The sequence below is a fragment of the Colias philodice genome, chromosome 2 (genome assembly GCF_061535455.1).
Source record: "Colias philodice isolate Cphi_HAF_F1 chromosome 2, ilColPhil1 Martin Lab GWU primary, whole genome shotgun sequence".
Classification (NCBI taxonomy): domain Eukaryota; kingdom Metazoa; phylum Arthropoda; class Insecta; order Lepidoptera; family Pieridae; genus Colias; species Colias philodice.
Window position 1 is genome coordinate 13,281,136 of NC_143087.1, and position 19,979 is coordinate 13,301,114.

The window sequence follows — 19,979 nt, forward strand, 5'->3', positions numbered from 1 at the left end:
TTCCTAATGTACATACAACTAAGTTTATCGTAGTGGTAGAGTTGCATTTTTTATTGTTCAATTGTTTTGTAGTTTTATTTACTTCTAAGGACTCTGCTTTTATAAAATATAAGTACATATTATATTGAGTGAAAGTACTTGCTTTTAATATTTATGATTTTTATATTGTAAAAATAATTTGAAATCGGCGGAATTGTGTTTTATTTGACATATCAAAAAAAAAAAACTTTGGACGTAAAGTGAAAAAATAACGTTGTATTTTTACCTTTGTATGAAAACTATAACTGTCTCTTTCAAACAGTCGAATTGTTCTTGTGAGTGAGAAGGACAGATCTATTATTGTTGTCTAAACCCATTGCTCATGTTTTTTATTGAATGTGCCTTTTTTAAATCTTCGCTTTTAAAATTGTATTTCATATAATTTATTGCATTTAGGGAGTATTTACTGTATTTATAATTAACAATGCGTACTAATTTAACATCGTAACTATATATTTCATGTGTATTGTATATAAAAATGATAGTAATCTCATGCAAGTTGCCAAAACATGTGGTTTTTCGTATTTACCATTAAAACTATGAAATTCAAGTCTGATTTTGTAACACTTAATATTGTCTATTATATAGAACTTAGATGTCATATAGTTTTGATGTAATTCAAAATGCAGTAGACTTCCAAGTACCGTCAACAAAGACAACTTTTTTAGACAAAACATATTTTGGTTAGTGAAGGCTATGCTTCCATACTTTTGGCCAATGCCATTTTCGAAGCTTTTTGTTATGTAGGGTCAGCACAAACGTTATTTTGTAATATACTAGTGTATAACTTACTGGTTTAAGAAAAATTGTGAGAGTACTAGGGGCAAGATTTTCCAGATTATTCACTATGTTTATTAATTATATGAATAAAAAAATTAAGGATTTTAAATTTTTTTCTGACATAAATATAGATAGGAATCCGATTTTTTTTTGGAAACAAGAACTTTCCAGAAAAAAAAAACAGAATTTATAGTTTTCTATTCTATTCATTTAAAAGAGCGACTAAACTTGATTATTAGAAAATATATTATTTTCGTTTGAAACTGCGGTTGCATATGTTTATACATGTATGCAAATTATCTTGCCTCTAGTACTATGTATTTTTGCAATGATTATAAATCGATGTTGTGTCAAACACAGTAGGTACAAATGTTAGTCCAAATGTAGATAATATATTATTGGAAATATTCATGTCTTTTATTTTACCTTTTTAAAGTGAAACTTTTATTACATCGTCTCAAACTTTTTGGTCTGTGTAGCGCATGTCGCGTACGTATCGCGGCTGCCGAGTAGGTATCTACTCGGCAGCCGACCGTCACGCGACATGCGCTACACAAAGCAGTGTTCGGAACCGTTCGAACAGTTTCACTTTTACCGTGGTTTCATAAAACCACACAACATTTTTTTTAATATAGTGTAATGCACCTAGAATTTTTTAAGTGATTAAATCGATTGACATATTTTCAGTAGTCTAGTTTACAGTCATGTTGTTAGAAATGATAAGATGATACCTTGGATCTATAATATTTTAAAAAACAAATCCATAAAATTTGCACGTGATTTGCACTAATAGTGAATTTTAAGTTATATAGAACCAAGAACTATAGTCTTTAGAACTATCGTTCATGTGCACCAACCATAAACTATCAAAACCGAAAAAAATACAATATTGACACGATCCGTGACAGAATATTTTACTAAGCAATGTCCATTTACATAAGATCATCCTAAGATAAATAGCAATAGATATGGAAACAAGCGGAGACATTGCAAAATGTGCGTGTGACTCCGGTCCCACTCTGGCCGTGCTTGACGAAGTACACCGGGCATATGAAGAGAGGCTGAATTTTATTACTTCGACGAGCGGGTCGAATAAATTGCAAGTTAGTTCTTACTATTGAATATTTTGCTTGTATGAGGATGTATCTGTGAATGAATACTGTTCCACACAGATGAACGGATTTTGCTTTTTTTGTATGCAGGAATTTAACTTACCAGTACAAAACGTATTGTATTCGGTTCTGTCAACTTGAGTAAAGCATGAGGAGTGTAGCTCGCTTCATAATAAAATCCTATTTTTAAGTTCAATCGCTTTATGTCTTAGATCGTTAACTTTATGTTTATTTAAATGTAATTTAAATGAAGTTAGGTAATTTAAAACTAAATGCAGAAGTACATTATAACTATTTCCTGTGCGATTTATTTAGTATTTTTAGTAAAGCGATCCCTATATTTTTAGAAACAAGTCCAGTTATTAAAATCTTGGGTCAGCGATCTAGTGGAACAGAACAAGTTACTCGCGAGGACAGTGGAAGACTTGGAGATCGACCTCACAACACGGCTGCTCAGTGAACGAAGAAAATATACTGAAGTTAGTTGTCTTTTTATCTTCTTTTTGATAAATTATACGTATACAGTATCATGGTTGTCTTGGAACTTAGAAATGTCTCATTTGTGTTTAAAAGGAACATTTTACTGCGATGAAAGTTTTTTAATACTCTAAGTTTCGAATATGAGTTTGTGAGCATTCATAATATAATTACACTGCTTTCGCACTCACTTTGATTTATTAGGCGTTTGTTAACTTTCCAATATTTCTTGCTGTGATAAAAACGTAACTAGCCGTAAGTTGCGATTGAAAGTTGTAATCCGCGTAGATGGTGTCGGAATTGCGCGCGGAAGTGACGTCACTGCGCCGCCGCTTGGCGCGAAAAGACTCTGATTTGCGCGGGCTGCTCGAGGTGTTGCGGCGCCTGCGCGAGTTCGACTATTGCGCGATTGACAGCATACATTTTAACGAAGTCACGCAGTCTGATATATTTGGGCCGGTTGCTTGGTTAGTACTTAAACTTTTTCAAATTATTATGAATTTAATAGTTTATTTCTGCCTTTTGGCCTGCAGTTTCGGCCACATTGTCAAGGGACAGCTCATAATAGTTCCCGTTACCTACTATGGAATTTTTGGGATAATTCTCGTCCAAAAAGGTTCATTGGTTTAGGTGAAGATGAGACTGACAGACAAATAGTTACTTTCGCATTTATAATATTCGTACTTATACAAAACCAATTAAAATATTATAATCACGTTTTTTTCTTCTGAAATAATGGTTTTGCAATGTAATCTATGTAGTATGTTGCACATATTTACGAGTTAACTAGAATACACTATTTTTTGGTTTCAGGAATCCAACAATGGATCAAGGCGACACAAATAAGACAAAACACAAGGGGAAAAATAAATTAAATAAAGTCCATAATTTGTAATCGTGTTTTTTATTTATTTTTTGATGTTTATACATTATTCAATATACTTATACACTATTTATTATTTTGTGTTTTATTAAGCGGGCTACTCACACACCTGTCGCAGGAACTACTTCGGTTGTACGCGCGGCGGTCAGAGCAATTTCAGCTGTCACACATCACAATTTATTTAGGAGCTGAATTCCAATTTTGTTCCTGCTGCAGGTATGTGAGTAGCCTGCTTTAATATACTAGCTGTGCTGTTACTATTTTTAAGTGAAAGACCACTGAAAGTCCCGACAAATCGGTCCATATTACAGAGATTAGCGGGAACAAACAGTCTGACAGAGAATTCGAATAAGAATCAATCTTGTTTACACAATAATCTAAGTAGGTATTTTAAGCGTTTTTAAGTAGAAAGATTGTTACAGTTATTTCTTTTTTTATTTGTATTATAGAACGACAATGGTAAAAAGAGCGGCGATCAAGTGAATGAATTGAGAATGAAAATTGATAGTTTACAAAAGGAGAATTTAAATAAAGACAGGTAATCGAATATTACTTAATTCAATTAATATATGGTGCTAAAACTGCTCTACGTACAATTAAATTTTAGAGACAGGGCCGTCGGCTGCTTTCTGCCCTCGGTGTAATATAGGTAACAATGTGAAATGATTAAAAATCTTCGCAAAATTGTGCTACCGAAGGCATATGGGGCATTTAGGCACGGTTTCCTAAATGGGTTTCAGTGACCTTTGCGCTTGATTGGCACAAGATGTAATGACCTCTTGAATATTTCCTGATATCACGGTTTCAAGCCATAACTCAACCTAGCTTGTATTCAAGTAAACTTTATCAGGTTATAATAGGTAGTCGAACTAAGGAACATTAAAAAACAATTACACACGTATATCACCTGTCGAAAAATATTTGCAGAGAAATCAAAAGACTAAGCAAGGATGTGCAGCAATACGAACTGACTGTAAAGAGTTTGAAGAAAGACGCGTCTATGACAACTTATCACACTCCGTAAGTGTATTTTATTTTCATGAAAAAAGTAGTGAACTGAACTGAACATAAAGCATTTGAATGTCTACAACTTAATATCAAATCGTACTGAACCACTCGCTGATGAAAGAGAATATTAGAATGATAATGAGTTAAAATGCTAAGAAACGTGCTCCTTATATTTATTTTGTTACCTTTGTTTACTACTATTAGGCGACAATCAACTGAAGAGAATATTTAATTGTTAATATTTCAGTGATGTAAGCAAAAAGGACGTTTCCGTCACAGCGGAGATCTGCTGCCCTGGAACCAAAGAGGTGCAGTATATTATAACTTTGCTAAATTAAACTTGATAACATTGGTCCAAACTTATTACTACTAAAACAAAATTATTACTATGTGGAACAAATTGTTAGCTTCATAAGATTTTTTAGTACCCATACAGGGAAGTTTTTGTCAGAAATTAATATTATTGTTGATAAACTTTTTTACGCATTCCAATCTCCAAAGTTTTATCAAAAGATCTTTCTGGAAATGTAATTTCTTCAAAGTGCGGAGACATGGAGCCGGTGAAGGAGTACGGGGACATGCTGCGTGGTGACGCGCAGTACCAGGCGCGCCTGCAACACATGGAGGTCAGCGTTAAGGCACGCTGTTTATATAAGTTTTGGTGTCCTGGGTTCGATTCCCAGACTGGAGTATAATACAATATCAAAATCAGGCTTTACTTTTGAATTCGATAATCCATACTTAATATTATAAATGCGAAAGTAACTCTGTCTGTCTGTCTGTTACTCAATCACGCCTTAACTACTGAACCAATTTGCATGAAATTTTGTATAGACATATTTGATACCCGAGAAAGGACATAGGATAGGTTTTATCCCGGAAATCCTAGGGGAACGGGTTTTTCTTTGAAAACGCGGGCGAAGCCGCGGGCGGAAAGCTAGTAATAAATAAATATAAATACATAAGTTCAACCCCTCATTGAATGGATTTTAAAATCGCTTTTCGCAATTCCTCCCTTTCGTTGAAGCTTTTTAAAGTGTCTCTTTCAAAGAAATGTATTCTCTATCCTGACCCATCGCAAAAAATTATTACATTCAGCTTATATCTGACCACAAAATGAGTACAAAAAACGTAGAAAAACACGTCGGGTTTTGCAGTCTAGCGGCGAGAGCGTGCGCGCGCTCCGCGAGGTGAACGTGTCGCTGTCGGAGGAGGTGCACGCGCTGCACCGCGTGTGCGCGGCGCTGGACGAGCAGGGCCGGGTGGCCGCGCTAAGGGCGCAGTTCAAGGACGAGATCATTCGCGAGATGCGCCGCCAGCTGCGACAGGCCAAGGCGCAGGTACACTACTTACTGGCTTCGACTTCCTATGGCTCCTTCTAAATATATTACAGACTAGCTGTGCTCCGCGGTTTTGCCCGCAGTGCACAGCTCATGTGGGTCTTGGCGAGATGATATATAGCCTTCCTCGATGAATTGCCCATTCATATCTAATACCAAAATAATTTTTCAAATCGAACAGAGATTAGCACGTTCAAACAAACAAACAAACTCTTCAGCTTTATAATATTAGTAGGTATAGATTATAATAGTATAGCTTCGTGCTACTGATGTTCTGATTAAAAAAAAATAAACCAAATTTTTTAAAACTACCTACACATAGTTTCTACTTTTCTTTTTTCGTCATCCAGATTGATACGTCCTAATAAAAAATAGCTACTGATGAAAATGCCAAATCATTAAGTACTTTACAATCGGTCCTTACTTCGGCACTTAAAAAATCTTTCTTCCTACAGCTAAAGGAATGTTCGAGCAAGAACGATCAAATGCAAGAGCATCGCTCCTACGAGTCGCTGTGTCGCCAACCGCGCAAGTCACGTGACCTGCCCGACCTGGACATGAACCCCGACTGGGTCTGCAACAGCCAGTATGACGGTTCGGGAGATGACGGGTCGTGTAAAGAGTAGATAAAATAAACTTTTGACGATTAGGTCTAAGGTTCTGTCGTGCACCTAGCATTTGTATCCAGAAAAGATTTAGGGCAAAAAACTTTTCAATGCTCATGATTTTAATATAGTTTAGAAGTTTTTTTTTTATTTAGATTTGCAACTAACGCAATATTTGGTCATGTTACTTCCTTTTGTGTTTATTTTAATTATTGGTTAAGATTAGCTTTGCCAATTATTATGGAGTCACCCTACCGTTGATGATGGGTTGACCATAGTTTTTTGTTTTCTCGGATGAGAACATAAAATTCTGGATTATAGATTCGTATTTTTAGCTTTTTCAACGATGTCAAGTGTCTAATATGGATAATAAGGCCTGGCTGTGCAGAATGAAGATAATCTTATTTACTGTATTTTTATTTATTGAATTAAATTAATTTAATTTAAAAAAGTATTTTATTTTTATCTTTTAGTCCTACGCTTCTAGACATATTATGAACATTTTACCACGAAGTATTTTACGTTTATCGTTTTAAATGCAACGTAAAGGAATGTACACATTTCGGTGAGTATCAATTATGTTTGGACCAATGTTAAATAGACTGATATCGAATACTAGCTCATCCATTCGGTGTCACCAGGTGGGGATAGTGACGTCCACACCTAACGCCAGCGCACACCAGAGGGCGCTGCTTGATGATAGCGACATATCGGTTGTGGAGCGGGTATGGTATTACGTAAATATAATCGTAGATGGAAATGTATGTTTGTTTGTCTGATTTGTTGAATGCTAGCTGATGGATTTGTTTATATGTGGAAATAAACATTTTAGGGGGCTATTACAGTTAAATATACTTCTCATCAGATTATTATTAGATACATTACAAATTTAGATACACAACATGCAGCTCAAGATAGCTGAATAAATTTTAATCATTATTATTGTTATTTTGGATTTTTCTGATGTCTCCACTTGGATTATTAACTGTAAACTAATAATAAACTGAAAAACACAGCTGAAAACAACTGTAATAAAGATAAAAACAACTGTAATAAAGTTACGAATTATTGTTTCAGTCTGTATCCCCTCCACTACTAATAACAGATGACTCTATAACCGAAGAAAAGTCTGATTTACGAGATCCATCTGTGCGCTCGCTCGCGCAAGTGATCGCGACGCGCAGTGGCGCTAGTCGCCGGGCCAGTATTTATAACGATACTACACGGTAATTCGTAAGAGTTTTGATAAAATTATATAAAAGAAAGCGTTAGAACATCATTTACTTGTTACTTGTCTATCAATTAGTTTTTAATTTTAAACGGCCACATGAGTCAAGTGTACCTATATTGGTATCTATACCTATATAGGTATAGGACAGGTAGTTGCACTTTATCTTTATGGTTCGAGAACACTAGAACATACCACTTTCATGACGATAGTTTCGATACAATTGCATCGCATGCAGTCTATAAATATTTTTTTCAATACCTACTAAGGTTTGATCTAATTTAATTTCAGAAAGAAGCGGGAAAGCGGTCAATGCGATTGTGGTTATTTAAAAGTAATTAAATCTTCTCATTTTCAAGTTTACATTGCGTGATATATTACTGTAGCTTACACTGAAATATAGACTTGAACTGTGACACTTCTATTACTGAAGGTCACTGAGTAATTTTTATTTATGTATTTTCGGCTTAAATTTTATCTTAGCATTAACTTGGTCTTTAAACTTACAACATGACAAACGGAAATCCAATTAATCGTGGAGACAGTTTGTAGAATTTCATGTAAAACATAATTAATTTACGTGCTGGGTGGTATTAGTTAATGTGCGTCCATGATTTACGATATCCTGACGTGTGTAGCAGTTCAAATGTGCGTGTGTGTGTGTGTGTGTGACGTTTATGTTTTGACTCATACTAGAAGAGCTATTAGCGAAATGCTGTAGAGTGAAGAGTAATTAACATATGTATATGTGTGTATTTTTTTTGCCCGCCCTGTGGCCCGCCTAAAATGTAGAAAATTACATCCTGATTGGCATACCTAGGCAATACATTTTTTTTATTTGATTAACAAGTTGTCTTTTACGTGGAATATGGTCTCGCTTCCACGCAATTACCTAGATCAAAATTAAAGTCAAACACGAATTACCTATATAATGATCTGATTGTTATTTATTTGTAAAAATAAGAAACGAACTTTAAGATACTTTGACGAGTGTCACCATTACTCAAAGAAATAAAAAAGGTTATTCCAAGAAGTAGACCGGAAGGGATTCGAAACTGTTGCTGAAAATAGCATAGTGTTAGAACCGATAGATGCATTGACAAACCACATATAAAAATATTGTGTTATTGTTTTATCTAACTGCGCCAGAGTTAATGGTTATGTATGTTTTTATTATATTTCTGTGGAACTCTGTGCCGTAAACAGCTTAGCCGCTCGATGGATTGTGAAAGAGAAAAAGACATAAAGTACTGTGTTTTCTCAAACGTGAAACGAATGTCCACTTATCCTATTTAATGAATTTGTAAAACAAAAATAAAATGTTTCGTCTCATTCCTAAGCGGTGTATATTATGTAATCACTCGTCGGTAGGTATCTACTCTCTTATACTTATACTCTTTGAAACAACTACTTGCAGATTCATGTCCCCAAACAATTGATGTTATATAAACACCTAATGGCTCGAATAAACATACAAACGTTACATTTCTTCATAATCAACTCGCATAAACCATAATACGGTTCCATATTTCTCAATAATCAAAGGAATGTTTTCGTGGTCGGGCTGAAACGTTAATGGGCGCGTGTGACGAAACGCGGACAGGCGACGCGACGGAAGCTGACTTTGTTAATAATTCACCTAGCTACAGGATGTTTCATTTTTCTTGAAGAAAAAGTAGTGTGTAGAGGCTTGCTTCGCTAACTTGGGTACCGCTCGTTGGGCGTCGTCTGCTTTTTAAATTTAGAACTGCCGCAATAGCCCGCTATCAATCGCGTTTTTTTTTTTAAAGGGTAGTAAGCTTAGGTAGTAAGAATAAAGAGTCTCAAGTTATATAATTATTAATTAGTAAAAAAAACTTCACCTAAAAGTATAAAAATATTACGATACTACAAACTGCAAAGCGTAGTCAATACTTATCGCTACTTAAATTTAAATCTGAATTGACGGAAATAGTGTCTATATGTTGCAAATAAAGCACGCCCTGTGTCACAGGTTGGAGGGTGCTAAAAGAAAGCTAGAGCAAGTGGAGCAGCTTCCGCCACACAGCTCACTGAAAACTACTATTTACGTTGCCCTAAAAATATCCGCCCACGCTCAGAGCAACGTTGTACGGCGATGCTGTGTGACGTGTTATACAATCACACTGATTTTCGCGCTCGATTGTACTTTTAATCAATATTGTTTTATGTGTGTCTGTACCATTAAAAAAAAATAGTCGAGTGGTTGTTTTGGCGCGAAATTTCAGTGTTCTTATAATTTGACGTTTTGATTTGTTTATTTTATCTGTATTGTGAATGAATAAACTACGGAAAGGATATTTTGTTGTGTTATTGAATTTATGTGTTCTAAACATGATGTTCAATGGATTGTTGATGTATGGGGATTCTGATTGTAGCGACTTTTTCAAAGTAAGTCTAGAATTTTGTGTGCAGAATTTAAGCAAAATAAATAAAAAATTTAAATGTTTTTTTGGGTGATGATGTTCAATATTTATAACTAATAGTTTTTCCTTTTTAAATATCACGTAGTTAATTAAAATTAAATAATTTGCTTCTTATAAATAAAGAATTTGATAGAAATCTTGTTAACATTTCATTAAAACTACCTAGTGCTCATCCATATTAAATGTTTATATGCTACATATTCGTGTATCACGTTCTACTTATGTTTTGTTAATTTAAAACAGTTTGAATTTTATTATATGGGTAGATATACATATATTAAAATAATATACTTATTGTAAGTATATCGCGCTATCTGTTTTTATGAAATCACAATTGCAGTAGTCTTCAGTGCTTTGAGATAGAGCTGTATTCTGCAGACTAGGTATAAATTGAAAGTTTGACTTTTGTGATAACTAATAAACACACACATTCTAAGTTGAATGGTTTCTACCATCACTTATTAGAGATATCACATTTCAATACTTTTTATGTAAATATACTTACTTGTACTTAATCTAGGAAAGCACGGGAGCTTCAAGCTTGGCGGAGAGCGTGAGCGAAGCGGAGCGGGCGCGATGTTTGGAAGACAAACTGCATGCTACGCTACAAATTGTATGTATCTTTGATTATTTTAGAAATTCCTTAAAAATACCCACTCAATGATTAATTCGTTAGCAGTAGTAATAAGTTAAATAAATTTTGCTGGAGCACTCGAAAAAAAAATCAAAACTTTTTATGGGTTTCGAAAGAAAAAGTTTGTTGTTTTAATTTGCGTATAATCCTACAATTAGGTACTTTTCAAATGAAATGGGAGTTTGTTGCCAAATTATGATAAAAAGTTTTGTTTTTCGAAAAATAAACCAAAATGCAAGGTAGTCTGCGTCATGGGGATATTGCTACAGCTATGTTATTTTGATATTCTTGCATACACAACAGGAAATATAAATCCCTTAATAAAGCTAATGGAAGTTGGACATCCATAGCAGATCAATCATGACCAAAATAACTCGCAGCGAGCACCCTTTGAGTGGATCAAAAGATACATTCATTTAATTATAAGTAAATAAATGGTTGTGTTTATCTAGTATTGTCTTTATTAGGATAAGTTATTGTTTCGAATTGTTACGATTAAATATTTTCACATTTCTTCATTAGCTTCGTCTTCACCCGAGATGAGGCGGATGAAAAAATATAGCCTACTAGCTTTCCGCCCGCGGCTTCGCCCGCGTTTTCAGAGAAAAACCCGTTCCCGTAGGATTTCCGGGATAAAACCTATCCTATGTCCTTTCTCGGGTATCAAAATATCTCTATACCAAATTTCATGCAAATTGGTTCAGTAGTTCAGGCGTGATTGAGTAACAGACAGACAGACAGAGTTACTTTCGCATTTATAATATTAGTATGGATGTTATATATAAAACCTTTATAATAATTAAAATCGCATTAAATTCAATGCGTGTAACTTTTTAATATTATGAGAATTACTACAAGCGGTACCGTATTTTTTGGATTAAATCATCAGAAAAAAGAAAATCCTCTTTGTAATATTATAAAATGTAGATAGCTTATATCAAGCATTCTTATTCAGTCAATATAAAAAAAGCCTACATTAAGTATCTAGCTCATTTTTTGAACCATTTATTAATTAAAAAACAACATACAGTTAAAGAACAAAGAAGAGACAGTGCGAGTGCAAGCGGAAAGCTTAGCGCTAGCGGAGGAGCGGATATCGTCTCTCGCTTCCAAAGTACCCTCCAAGCTCAACCAGGGAACACAAATTCAAGCTGTAAGTAATATTTATAAACATTTATGAAATTAATTGTTAGCCCTACCCATCGAAATGTGTCAATTTGCGAAGTATTCAAATTTATCTGTACGAAATTTCACTAGCAAACATTTTTCCATACATCCTCATAAACTTTTACGATTATAGCATTTATAAAAGTAGATACATTGAGATCCTAATCATATTCTTTTGTTGTCCCATCGAGAGCTATAGCGTGCTTTTAAAAAGCACGTTGCTATAAATAGCGTTCAAATTAAGCTATCAAAAGTTAAAATAACTTCTAACGCTCATCTGGTACAGCCGTGGAGTAGTTCCAAAGATAAACGCATTTTCGTAAACAAACAAATACTTTCTCGTTGATGAAAACATAATTGTATAAAATTTCGTAGCACCTAAATAATCTAGCAATAGATGTGCTATAGTCTTATCTATACTAACTAATATTATAAAGCTGAAGCGTTTGTTTGTTTGAACGCGCTTATCTCAAGAACTACTGGTCCGATTTGAAAAAATCATATATATTATCATCACGCTAAGACCAACAGGAGTGGAGAACTGCGGACCGCAGCTAGTTATTTATATTTCGTAAATAATTTGTAGTTGCAGAAAGGCATATCAGTTGGCTGCAAAACTGAGATGACAGACGTCTCAATATCTGCTGAGACTCAAGTTAGTGTTAATTTGATACACTATTAATAATAGTTGGTGTTTTCTTTTATTATCCTTTAACATAAATCGTTTACTGTATTCATGATTTATTTCGGGGATGTTTTATGAATAATATTAAAAAAAAAAATTAGAATTCGCTACAAACAACTCGTAAAAGACTTATGACGATAACGTACTACATTACTACCACACGATTTTACACACACACACTACTACCTACTACACGATTTTTTAATATAAAAAATGTGTTAATCAGCTATAGGCTCTAACAACGCATGTTAGCATGTATCTTGGCATATTTCCGCGGATATATAATAAAATTAATTAAAAGCTAATAAAAATGACCAGAATATACTAACAAAACCACTCGAACATTGAAAAACATTGTAGAAATATTTTAGGAATCAAACGGGAAAATCGTGAAAACATTAAGGGATAATCTGACAGTCATAGAAGACCTGTATAGAGAATGCTTTTATGAGGTAAGTCAATATCTATTTATGATTTTTTTTTCATATAATATATGCGTTTCATTTCAAAAAACTTAAAAGTATTTGCGAGAATCGAGATTGACGAAATGAAAATTAATTTGTCGTATTTTCCTTTGTAATAATCTTCAATTTTTAGTGAAGTTCTCTTAAGTTTTATTTAATCCAATAATATTCAATATTCATGTATACAATATAATATAATATTTTCCCAAAAAGACAGCAAAACAAGACCAATTAATAGAAATGCTCCGACGCTCATACCTCGAGCTGCGTGTGACGGACAAACAGAAAAACGAACAGATCGGCAGGCTGCAGTACGTTGTGGATACCCAGCGCTCCTCTTTGCAGACTTACCAGGTATGTAAGCGCCGTTTAATTAACGGCCTAGATTATGTTCAGCCATTTCATCAAATAGCTAGGCAAATTATAAACTCAAAAATAAATAAAAAACTGCAATTTTCCGATGATCTCTACATAATATGATAAATTAAGATGCTTAGATAAAAGTTTCAAAAATCTTTAATGTATTTTTTCTGTATCTCTGATTAGATTATTAAAAATCCCTTTGTTTTAGGAAATAGCTGTGGAGGTGGAAAACCTGAAGGCAGAAATATCTAATTTCTTGAGCAGCTCTAACAATGATTCGGTATTGCATTGATGTTATTCAAGATGTGGCCTGCTTAACGCTCTTAAATATTAAGCTTTATCTATTTTTCAATCTAATTTGTTTGTAATAGTTTTTTCTAAAAATACTAACTACTAACATAATATTCTGATTCTTGTTGTTAAATATATTTCCAATCGGAAACAATACCATTGATTAAAAAATACCCATTTATTCTGTGATAAACAATCCGGTCCGAGTGTCTCCTGAATTTTTGTTTTTTTAACTCTCGTTTGATAATTTTTATAATTTTTTTTAACATTCAGTGAAGTTTCCGATAGCAAATTCGAATATCGTGCACTTAGATATTGTAATGTTTGGCTGCCTAGTAAGTTAATGTTTGCCAATTTTTGTCAGTTTTATATTTATTTAAAAGTTGTTTATATCGCATGTCTACATTATTTATTAAGCTTGTAAAATTCTATACCAATAAATTTTTAAATGAAATCGTGGTTTAATTTGACTAGGGCGTGTGGGAGCGGGAGGAGGGTTCGGTGAGCGACGACCTCGCGCACATCGCGGCGCAGCTGCATACGCTCAAAGAGATGCTCACTGTACGGTGATCTTTATACATGAAATTTGTCTGCTAAAGGTGTTTTATAATAAATTGATGCTTAAGAAAGACTTATTTGTATCACAATACAGATAATAAACCTACGAAGAGTAGTCAGGGCTTATTGAAAGAATCATTTAGTAAAAGGGTCTTCAAAATATAAAATTCTTTAACTTTGTGGTTGGTTTTTAAGGAAAAGCAGAGATGGATATAAATGTTAACATAATATAATTTTTAAAGACGAAATTATAAATTATTGTTATTGCAGAGTTCTTACCGTTTATAGAATGATAAAAATTAATAAAGCATGTGAATATTAATCATTTATCAATTTGATATTTTATAGGGCGAGTGCACGTGCGGACTTGAAGAAGAGAATAAGAAACTACGGCGACAAAATGAAATTAATGAGGTAATATTTGCATTACACATACGTAGAAGTAGAAATTTACAAGTTACGCCATTAATTTGTTTTTTAAATAACCGTCTTCATGGTTGTTAAAATCAAGTAGATAGGTCTGGGGGCATAAGTTCTAAATCAGGCAATTCTACTCTTCTGTAGGCACCCAGTGAAGATATCGTATTATTTGTAGGTTTTGTATAAGTAGAATAAAACTAATTTATATTAGAATTAACTTTAAAATCAGAACATAAAAGTAATAGATAATATCGATTCACAAATTCCAGGTACAAATAAATAAATTGCAACAGAGGGTGATTGACTTGGAAGAAGCACTCGAAGACAAAGAGAATATCGACGATCGCTACCAGAGACAGATACAAGAAAAAGAATATGAGGTAATGTTTACTGTTCTAATAATAATTATTATTTTTAATTCAGTTAGTGATTTACTTAAGATTCACTCTTAAAATCAAAATGAAAACTTAATTTGACCACTCAGACCTAAAATATTAAAAACCAGAACCAGAAACACATATTAAACGCATTTTTTGTACATAAGTTTATATTATAACAAAGCGAGGAACGAATATTTTCTACGTCGAGATATGCCACAAATTATTTATGCCGATGAGCGAGAACTACTAAAGATACAATGATAACATTTTAGACGAAGAAAATAATATAGTTAGTATTAATTAAGGAAAAAATAATCTTCCAGCTTAACCGCATCCGACAACAATTATATAAACTAGAAAAATCTTCGCAAGAGGAATGCTGCGAGAGATTGACTGCCGAATTGAAAGATGCAAAGAGTAAGAGCAATCTCTATTTTATTTACAATATTTTTTATTTTATTTTTTTTGATTAATTTAAATAAACTACACAAATATTTTACATTGCAGGATTATTAGATGAGAAAACAACAGAATTGGCCAAAGTTCAGCAAAAGTGTCAGCAGCATGAAGCAACTATTGATGGATTAAAAGAAACACTTGAGAAGTCCAACGTCAATGCTAAGGATGTAAGTCGGGAATTGTATTTTATTTATATGCTACCAGTTGGAACGTCTTCTAGTTAAAATAGATCAGCTTTGAAGATGTTGTACAGTAGCGGTCTGAGTATTGAACCTTGCGTACTCTGCGGCTCTCATGGTATATGTACAGAGCTAATTTGTTGTTTCTTTGCTTTAAAAATAAAAGTCTTCTAAATAAAGGTAAAGGTAAAGTCTGTCATTGATAAATCATTGAAGGATGTATGTTAATGTGAGTGGCGAAAAATTGTCTTTCTCTCATTGAAATTTTGTGTCATACAAAGTCAAAAGCTTATCAAAAATCTACAAATATAGCATTGTTTTTCTTACACTGTACATAATAATAATATATCTTATTTTCTAATCGTGTAGTTAGTAGTATATTTGATGGACTTATTCAGTGTTCGAGAGTTCAGGCGTTGCTGCGGTAATGCGAAAGACGCGGGTTCGAATCTGGCCTCGTGATAAAATTTATATTCTTTGAAAATGTTTATTTATAAACCATTTGAATGCTATAAAACTAAATGTTATATCTATACTTAATATTATAAAGCTGAAGAGTTTGTCTGTTTGAACGCGCTAATCTCAGGAACTACCTGGTCCGATTTGAAAAACTATTTCGGTCTTAGATAGCCCATTTATCGAGGAAGGCTATAGGATATATTATATTATGACCAACGGGAGCAGAGCCACGCGGGTGAAACCGCGAGGCGCAGCTAGTCTACACTAATATTATAAAGAGGAAAACTTTGTTTGTTTGGTTGTAATGAATAGGCTTATAAACTACTGGACCGATTTTAAAAATTCTTTCACCATTCGAAAGCTACATTATCCACGAGTAATATAGGCTATATATCATCATGTTAAGACCAACAGGAGCGGAGTAATGCGGGTGAAACCGCGCGGTACAGCTAGTAATTTATATGTTGTGTTGTCGATGGAACATTTAAAACACAATTGACTAGTCAATTTTTCACTTGTTACACAGTTGATATATTTATAAAGTCGTATCTATCATGCACAGAGCGCGGTCCACGCGGAGGTGGGCCGGCTGCTTGCGGCGGTGCGGTGTTGCCGCTCGCAGCTGCGCGCCGCCCGCCGCCGCCTGCGCGCGCTGCGAGCCGACCTCACCAGCGCACGGGAACACTGCCATCTGCTGCAAACGCATTATAGGTTGGGGTTTATAGGTTTATACGATCGGGATTGATGTAATTTGGATTGCGTTTTAATTGAAGTTTGAATATTTTACTAATATTTGACAATAAATAAAAAAACTTGATAGGTTTAAAGGAAATGGAACCAAGTTATTTTTGAATAATTAGTTAACAGACAGACAGACAGATAAACTCGCGCGGCCTAAGTACATTTATAGGAAAAAGTTTACAACTTTTCGTCTTATTTTTGAAGTGAACTCCGCTCCCGGAGTGCAACCCGTTTTTTTTTTTCGTCTGGACTCTGGTCCCTTTTCACAACGCACGATAAATAACTTCGTTCCACTAAATATTGTATATAGTAACTGAAAAACAAGCTCTAGTAAGATAAACTCATGAAATTATTGTATTACCGATCCTTGATAAGTGTAAAAAGTTTCAATTGAATCTATTCGTTAAAAATGTATCTAATCGAATCCAACGATGTCGGTTACAAACAAACATACAGGTGAAGTTCGAACAACCGTTATACTGCATAATAATATTTACAACATAACCTTAAATTTACAGGTCGTATTATAATTTATTTAAGGATTAAAAAAGTATTTCTTCACAGAGAGAAATCAAATTGCGCCCACAACCTGCAAGCCCAACTGGAAGAAGCCCAAGCCCGCGGCGCCGCACTATGCGACGAGACGCGCCATATTGTATGCACAGTTAGACGCTGTCTCAAACAACAGAGCCAGCGGCAAAGGGACCAAGAGGAACGGATCAAACAACAAGATACCTTAATACGAACGCTACAGAGCTCACAAACAGAAAGCGCACTCAACGAGCCGTGCTGCTCCAAGTCCATACACATGAGGTGTGCGAGCGAGACGGAGCGAGGCTGCGGTAGGAGTGCAAGCGAGACGGGTAGTGCGCCTCCTACGCCGCCGCGGAGGCTGTTGCGGAAGAAACAGTTAAAAGTGGAGACGGTGAGCAATAATAGAAAACTCATTTGTAGCTAAAAATGTGACCATGAGTATTTTTTTTAATTGAAAAAAATCGATATCACATGGGATTCGAACCCGCATTTTTTTCCTTATCTGGGACGCTAGCCTAGCCACTGTTGGGTCACAACACAACAATTTCGAATTCCGACTGTTGACCGATCTAGAATATTTTCTATTCTTTAAAAATGTCTCGTTTTTAAACCTCTGAATATTTTTAAATTGAAAAAAAAAACAGATCACATAGTTGGATTCGAACCCATGTCTTTTTCCCTACCAGGGAAACGCCTAGCCTCTGGGTCACCTTGTAAGAATTCCGACTGGTGATCTAGAATTTTTTCATTCATTAAAAAAATCTCATTTACTTTTATATTAAATATGTGGTCATATTTAATTAAACAATGTTGAAACTACGATTTTTATTAATTTTTATACTTTTCAGCCGTGTAGTTGCAGCGTTAGACACGTAAGCGTGTCGCAGACGAGGCGAAGCGAAGACGATTGTGCGCACGGCTGCAGCGTGCGGTATATGGTAAGTTTATTAATTTCAAAGAAACTTCTGATTTTATAAGTTTTGAATATCTTTTCTGCTCTGCACTTAATTCATCTGTGTGTTTTAGGAATTCATTGTATAAGTAGCATTTAAAACAATAAGGTCATTTACTGATAAATAAAATGGCCATAAACTTATTCAAACTACCGGACGAAATGATTTGTTTCACTACACTACTAAAATCAAAGTAAAAAAATCTTAAATCCATAGGATATTTATTTATTAATTTAATTTTATATACATATCTATATTTCTTTCTATTCACTTCAATACCCATTTATATCATACAGCGCGAAGTATCCCCCCCGGACGAGTTACTGGAGCGAGTGGAGCGCGCACACGAGGCGCTCGCACTCGCACATCGCCGCTGGGGCGCACGTGCGGCACGGGCACGGGACTGAGGGGAGTTGGGGGTAGTGCGGGGTACACGGGGTTTTAGTGATTGGATGGTGATTTGTAAAGATAATATGAACGATGAAAAGTAAAATTTTGTGGTTTATAGTAATAAAAAATGATGGACGGTGTGTTTAGGCGGCCTCTACTTAATATAGTATGATAGGCTTTAAATATCATAATTAAAATGGTAAATTAATTTAATAAAATGACTTTATTATGATGTGATGATTTTTGAAGATTGATGATGGTGACAGAATAAATAAATAATAAATAAATATTATAGGACATTATTACACAAATCGACCTAGTCCCACAGTAAGCTCAATTAAGGCTTGTGTTGTGGGTACTATACTCTGTCCATTATATTATTTGCTTTTTGACAGATTCACGCCTATGAAGGATTGTATTGTCTATGTTAAAATGTCATACAAATAATTATCGTTCTTCATGGACAGGTCCCGCCCACTTAGTGATGTCTACACAGAATTATTCAATGATGGGTCGATAGATTATAATAATCGATAGAAATACTCTGTAAAATATATTCGATACAGAAAAACTCTTCTATTATGTTATATAATTTAAACGTAAAGACAACCAAATTGTAAGATAGAAACCAATAAATAATAAAATATTAGTTTAGTTTAGTTTTAACATACAATGCATAGATATGTGGTCTTATTATTACTTATCTTATTAGTACGTTTACGTTGTAATTATTATTTACGTACCTGATTCGATTTATGATAATATTTTGAATTTATAATTGAAATGGTATCACAATCGATAATCTTTTGAACATCACTTCTGGTATCACCCGTCGAGCTGTCAAAAAGCAATTCTTATAGTGGACAGACTATAGGCGACGATAAATATAATATTTAATAAATACATATATAGATAATAACACCCAGACCCAAGAACAAATAATTGAGTTCATCACACAAATATTTGCCCTGACCGGGGATCGAACCCGGGACCGTCGGCTCAGTAGGCAGTTACTCTACCACTGCGCCAACCGCGTCGTCAAATTCGTCGTCAATTAAATTAGTATTTTAAAAATGAATTTTGTTAGGTACATTATTGAAGGCGATAGTTAACTACTTATTTATATCCTTATATTTTAATTAGAATTGTTAACATTTAATATATTAAAGCGGGTAATTATTGTAAAATTTGCATTTATTTGTATTTTTATGAAACGCATTTATTTTACCTACTGTAACAGTATTTGCTAGTCGTTTAGTGCGTGATTAATTATTTATTAATATATTGTTTATATTTTAATAAACTTGTTACGTTTTAATGTTTTGTTTTATTTTTACCACATAATATATCCTAAAATATACGGTTCCTGTGTGCGAGTACGTCATA

The 19,979-nt window shown here is 34.1% G+C and overlaps 1 protein-coding gene across 1 annotated transcript; it reads left to right on the plus strand.

Annotated features, from left to right (window-relative positions):
- The first annotated feature begins 1,772 nt into the window (after positions 1-1,772).
- Positions 1,773-18,855, plus strand: LOC149490909 (uncharacterized). The gene is made up of 26 exons (XM_089709973.1): positions 1,773-1,922; positions 2,279-2,410; positions 3,741-3,829; positions 4,219-4,311; positions 4,547-4,607; positions 4,842-4,925; positions 5,457-5,639; positions 6,095-6,261; positions 6,864-6,969; positions 7,322-7,470; positions 9,767-9,881; positions 10,437-10,529; positions 11,581-11,703; positions 12,304-12,372; positions 12,774-12,854; positions 13,080-13,220; positions 13,438-13,509; positions 13,995-14,081; positions 14,427-14,492; positions 14,768-14,878; positions 15,202-15,295; positions 15,386-15,504; positions 16,538-16,686; positions 17,281-17,641; positions 18,099-18,188; positions 18,500-18,855. The coding sequence occupies exons 1-26, from the start codon at positions 1,788-1,790 to the stop codon at positions 18,608-18,610; spliced, it is 3,081 nt and encodes a 1,026-aa protein (XP_089566099.1). The 5' UTR covers positions 1,773-1,787; the 3' UTR covers positions 18,611-18,855.
- The last annotated feature ends 1,124 nt before the right edge of the window (positions 18,856-19,979 follow it).